A 5,381-nucleotide genomic window follows, 5' to 3' on the forward strand; every position below is an offset into this window, starting at 1 on the left:
CCCCCCCCCCCCCAAAGCCAGCTTTACAATAAATAGTGCTCCTGCAGACTTTTTCTCCACTTCACAACCATTTTTGACGGTCTTTCCTTCCTCTTTCTCCCATTTGCTTGTCCACCTTTCTGTTTCTCTGTCATTCCCTCCTCCTTCCTGCCATCATTCTCCCAGCCCCTTTCGCCCCCAGTTTCCGTCCTTGTCCTGCCCCAGGCCCATTCCCCACGTCTTTCAGTGCCCATCCACTCCCCGTGCCTGTTGTTTGCCTCCACTGGGGTGGCTCCTCCAAGCTAGAGGTAGATGAGCCCTGAGGTTTGGGCTTCTGTGGGGCGGGCAGCAACCAGGCCGATGGACAGAAGGACTACGGAGCCAGCAGAAGTGTCCCATGGGACAGTGGCCAGAGAAGGTGGGTTAGCAAGCACTTGCTAAGCCCACCAAGCATCCTGGCACAGCCTGGGTCCTGACCCAAGAAATCATATGACACCCTAATACATAACTCCTTCCTGAAGAGCCTATGGAGGGAGCAACCCTTCATAACGTGATTTAGGATGACAGGCGAGGGTCCCAATCCTCAGGGGCCACATAGGTATAATCCCAATGTCCTGTAGGCCATTTCTCCTAAACTCCATTGGCAAGGGGAGAAGGGGATTCATAGCTTGGGCTGGGGTATTTTCTGGGTCTAGAATAGCACTGGGAGGGGTCTCGGGTCTTGAACACCTGGACAACTGGGGAAAATTCCCCCTGACACCAGGCCCTTGAATATAGGTTAGCACTTCCTCCAGGCCACAAAGTAAAGTCAGGGGCCTGGGTTTTGTCCTTCCAAATTCTTTATCTCCTTCGTGGTGGATAGCACTCCATCTCTCTGGATGTTTCCTTAATCATCAGAGGGCCAAGGGGCAGCTGTCAAAACCGGTGAGAAACATTCAGTCACAGGGGAGGGGGCACTACAAGCTAAGTGAGCGGCCATCCTTAAAGAGCCTAAGGAATGGCAGGTTGTTACTCTGCCCTCTCTGGGGAATCAGCGACTTCTAAATTCAGCCACAAATAGCCCTTGGGGCTTGGATTTGGCAGGTAATTTGTATTCATTTGTCTGTAGCACCAACTGAGCACCTAATGTGTGCAGAGCACTGTCCTTCATGCCAGGGCTGAGGAGGGCAGAGGGCAGTGGAGGAGTTAGGGGGAGGAAGAGGAGTGAGAAGGGCATGGTTCTTGCCCTCACAGAGGTTATAGCCGGTGTGCTATTGAAAAAAGATTTGCTCAGCCACCCAAGCCCCATGGAGTGTGGGAAGCACCGTGTACAAGCCCATCATCTTTCCTTTCCTGTTGACCAACTAACACGCCCTCAGTGGCACTGCCCCCTTCACAAGGTGTGCTGGCAGCTCATCTGAGACAGTCCTGTCTGTTCGTAGCAGGGAAGGGCCCCACCCTCTCTTTCCTCTCTTCCCCAATCCCTTCTTGTTGCCTCTCACCCAGGTATACTACATCAACTTCACTGACTTTGCCAGCTATGAGGTGGTGGTGGATGAGAAGCCCTTCCTTCAGTGTACCCGCAGCATCGAGACAGGCAAAACCAACTACAACACTTGTTACACCGCGGGCGTCTGCCTCCTCAAAGCCCGGCAGAAGATTGCCGTGAAGATGGTGCATGCCGACATCTCTATCAATATGAGCAAGCACACCACCTTCTTTGGGGCCATCAGGCTGGGCGAGGCCCCTGCATCTTAGATTACCCCCCCTCCCCGCCCTCCGTTTTGCCCCTGCTCCTACCCCAGGTTTGGGAGCCAGGACTCCCAGAACCTCTACATGCTGCTGTGGAATGAGGTATATGGGTGTTGCAGCCACAGAGACAAATACCCCAGTGCTATTTATTCGCCGGTGACTCTAGGATGACAAGGCCTGCTTGAATTCCCAGAACAACCTTGAGTGAACAGGACAGTTAATGGAGCCCCAGACTTTGCATGAAGCAGGACCTTCTTCCTTGGCTCCATGTTCAGTGGCTCCTGGCATGACTCTTCAACCTCAAGGTTCCTGTTGTCAAATTTAGTTTCTTGCACTAAAGTGGGGTTCCAGGGTAGCAGGCAAAATAAAGCAAAGGTGTACTCCAGACTGTAGGGGCAAACCTCTGGCTCTAAGGGGCTGTAGTTCCTCTCTTGGGCAAGGCTAGGGGCGTGTTGAAGCGGGAGCAGAGAGGCAGGGAGGGGCAAGGTAGGTGCTTGTGACGGAGGCCGAAGGAGAAACCCGCCAAACGGGGCATCCTCAGCAGTGGGAGCATCCTTGCTGCTCTGCACCACAGCCTGCCGGAGGGTCAGAGCACTCTTCCTGCTCAGGCTGAGGGCCACTTTGAGGCAGCCCACTGGGCTTTGGAGACAGGAGGTTTGCTCTTGGAGCGGTCACAGAAAATGGCCAGAAGCCTGCCTGCATAAGAACCTGGAGGCATACTCGGGGCCACACGTCTTTCACTTTGTTTACAGCCATGCTCCACACTCTGAAAAATCTCTGGGTCCCTTTCCAATTGCCCTCTTTCCCAGCCTGACCAGAACTCCTGTCTTTTTTCTCCACAGAGCCTACCTCTGTCTGAGACAGGTGCCTAATCTGGGACCTGTGCTTATGCGAGTCTGGGATACTCTTTAGATTACCTGGGCACAAAGAGACTTTTCCATTTATTAAGCAATACAAATATTCATCTAGTCAAGTTGTGTCTGGGAGCAATAGGTTGGACTGGATGGCCTCTAGGAGTCCCTTCAAATTCTAATATTTTGGCAGCTTCCATGATAGTCTACGAAAATTCCCAAACCCTAGCCTGCCCCTGGGAATCAGCAAGGCAGAACTTTTCTGCTTGACCCCAAAAGGACAAGAAAGAGGAGAGGACAGTGGGTTAGTTTTTTTCAGGCTTGCTGCAACCCAAGTGGTCATTAGCCTAGGCCTTATCCAAAAGGGCAGCAGCTGATGCCCTACTGACCCACCTTTCTTCACAAAGCCACAGCAGAGTCACCATGGATTCCAGTGATGCTTCCCTGAATCCAGGCTCAAGAGAAGCCAGCATCTAGGCACTGGTCAAGGCTCTGCCCTGTAGCCAGGCCCAAAGACACCTTCCTCCCACACCAGGCTTCCCACTGAATCATAGTGGGACCATTCAAGGGCCTTATTTCTAACTCCCTGGGGCCAGTCTAGTTTCTGGATGCTGGGTCTACCCCAAAGCTGAGGAGGGCCAATCTTGTATAGTCTGCTACTTCCACTCCTGAAACAAGTGTCCCTTTGAGGAGATTGGGGATAAAGCCCTTCAGGCAGAGGAACCCCCCCACCCCANCCCAAAGAACAGGGACTCATTTCTCAGCTGTACCTTCCCTTTCTAAACAGCTACAGTGCTTGGCCCTTCAAGGGTCAGGGCAAGAGGTGGTGGGCTATGATGTCATTGTCTGGTTGCTAATGAGAGGCTTGCAACCCCAGGTGGGGCAAACTGTAGGCATGTGTCTGGCCCAGGCTCCTCTAAATTGCCTCAGACAGTCCTCAGTTGTAGCAAGAACTGAAGGGACTCTCTCCTTACAGTTTGGAAAGTACTTTCCTCTTATCTCCTTCGATAATGCTATGACTCCCATCATTTAGACAAGGCTCAGAGAGGTTAAGTGCTTTGACCAGGATCTCAGCCAGGTCGGACTCCAGAGCTATTCCATTGTGCCACAGCATTGTGTTGAATTTGCGGTCTAGAGAGAATCAATAAAAAATGGGAATAAGGACCCCAAATCCTTCCGCGTCCCTGAGAGAAACCCAGAAATGCTCATTTTCATTCCTTGATGGCAATTCCTTGATGTTCTTTTAGCTGCCAGGGGCTTTGTGGCAAAAGAGTAGGTCATTTATTGGGGCAACAGCCATCAGCCCTAGAGCTCTTATGGTCAGAAGAATTGTCTCGGCCCCATGTCTAAGCAGCAGGCCTCTAGTACCCACAGAACTGTACCTCTCATGTTTGCCCACTCACCTGGTGACCCAGCCTCCCATCACGTATCGAGCCCCTGCTGCAGGTGAAGTCTTCTGTTGGTTCCCCTGCAGACAGTTTATAGGAGCTGGTCCACTTCCCATAGCTAAGTGACTCCTTATCTCTTTCTGTTATGCCACAGAGAGCCCTGTAGTACCAGGACCTGTCCTAATGAAGGTAAGACCCAAGGGAAGACTGGCTCTAAAGACAAATGTGTGAGAGGAGAGGAGAGGAGAAGGCTTCCTAATTGTACTCCTAAAGGACATTCTGAAACCCATTCTATTCTCCAGATACAGAGGAGATTATAGGGGGAAAGGGATTTGCACAGGACCCTTTATTCATTGTGGAACCCTGAAAGGAACCCTAAAGGGAGCAGAGTCGTTGGCCAAGTGGTGAAGCAATTTACTAGTAAGAGGATGTGGAAATAGATTTATAGTCTGGAATTCCGCTGATGTGAGTTCACCAGAGGGCCAAGGCTAGTGTGGAGAATGAGACGAGGACATTTGTGAGCGAGCAGATGGCAGAGGTTTGAAGGACAATTGCATGGCAGGGGCTTTTGCCAGCTACTTGGCGTTCAACAGCCAAGGCTGGCAGAAAAGACGGCTTTTGGGGGCCACTCAGCTACTGGCTCCTTGGGACATGTAGTCTTTGCCTTAGGTCCCCTTTAATCCATCCTGAGCCAAATCTCTTTTCCTGGGTAGGAAAGGGCTAAGGACCCTGGAGGTGAACAAAGACTTTGATCCACGTGTGAGTACATGTGTTTCATGTAACTCCCGGTGGACGCAAACAGATTCAGAGAAATTTAGAGCTAGAAACAGAGGCCCGGAGATGGAAGGTGACCTACCCAAGGTGAAGGAACCCTGACCTGCAGACACAAAAGAGTTAGGGGGTGGAGTAGCCCCTGTCCCACCCAAAACCCCTTCTTTGTTCTACCCACAGACTCCAGGCTGGAAATGCTTGGCCCCCTTCAGGAGCCTGGCCAGGCAGGGAAAAGAGTAGCTGTAGCGTTTGCCAGAACTCCTCCCCCAAGGCATTCCTTCTCCGTGCTACGCCTCTGGACTGAAAGGCTGTCCACTGGCCTAACACCAGGAAGTCCTGAGGCTGCCCTGGCACTGCCTTGGCCCCCACCTGCCGGCCTAGAGCCTCCCCTAGGCTACGTGAGCACAAAGAAGGAACCAGACTGTTTCTTTTCATTCACGTCAGGGCTCTCTCCAAGAGGACTTGGGGCGTGTCGTTTCTTTATTCAGAAAACTTCCACCTGGGGTGGGGGGTGGGCTTCACAGGGAGATTGGCCTGGAGCAGGCCCAGTGCTGCTTTGGGGAGTCAGCATCCAGTGTGAGATACTGTGTACATAAACTATATATAATGTATATAAACTGGGATGTAAGTTTGTGTAAATTAACAGTTCGTTCTTTGCAAA

General features: G+C 51.8%; 1 protein-coding gene across 1 annotated transcript in view; it reads left to right on the plus strand.

Moving 5' to 3' along the window:
* LOC144240619 (ectodysplasin-A) overlaps window positions 1–1,717 on the plus strand; it is a 130,154-nt gene extending 128,437 nt beyond the window's left edge. Inside the window, exon 7 of the mRNA XM_077774979.1 lies at window positions 1,465–1,717. Coding sequence (XP_077631105.1) covers window positions 1,465–1,716 — 252 coding nt within the window. The 3' untranslated portion in view covers window position 1,717. The remainder of the gene's footprint in view (window positions 1–1,464) is intronic.
* Window positions 1,718–5,381: the final 3,664 nt, after the last annotated feature.

Source organism: Crocuta crocuta, unplaced genomic scaffold, assembly GCF_008692635.1.
Source record: "Crocuta crocuta isolate KB4526 unplaced genomic scaffold, BGI_CrCroc_1.0 scaffold394, whole genome shotgun sequence".
Classification (NCBI taxonomy): Eukaryota; Metazoa; Chordata; class Mammalia; order Carnivora; family Hyaenidae; genus Crocuta; species Crocuta crocuta.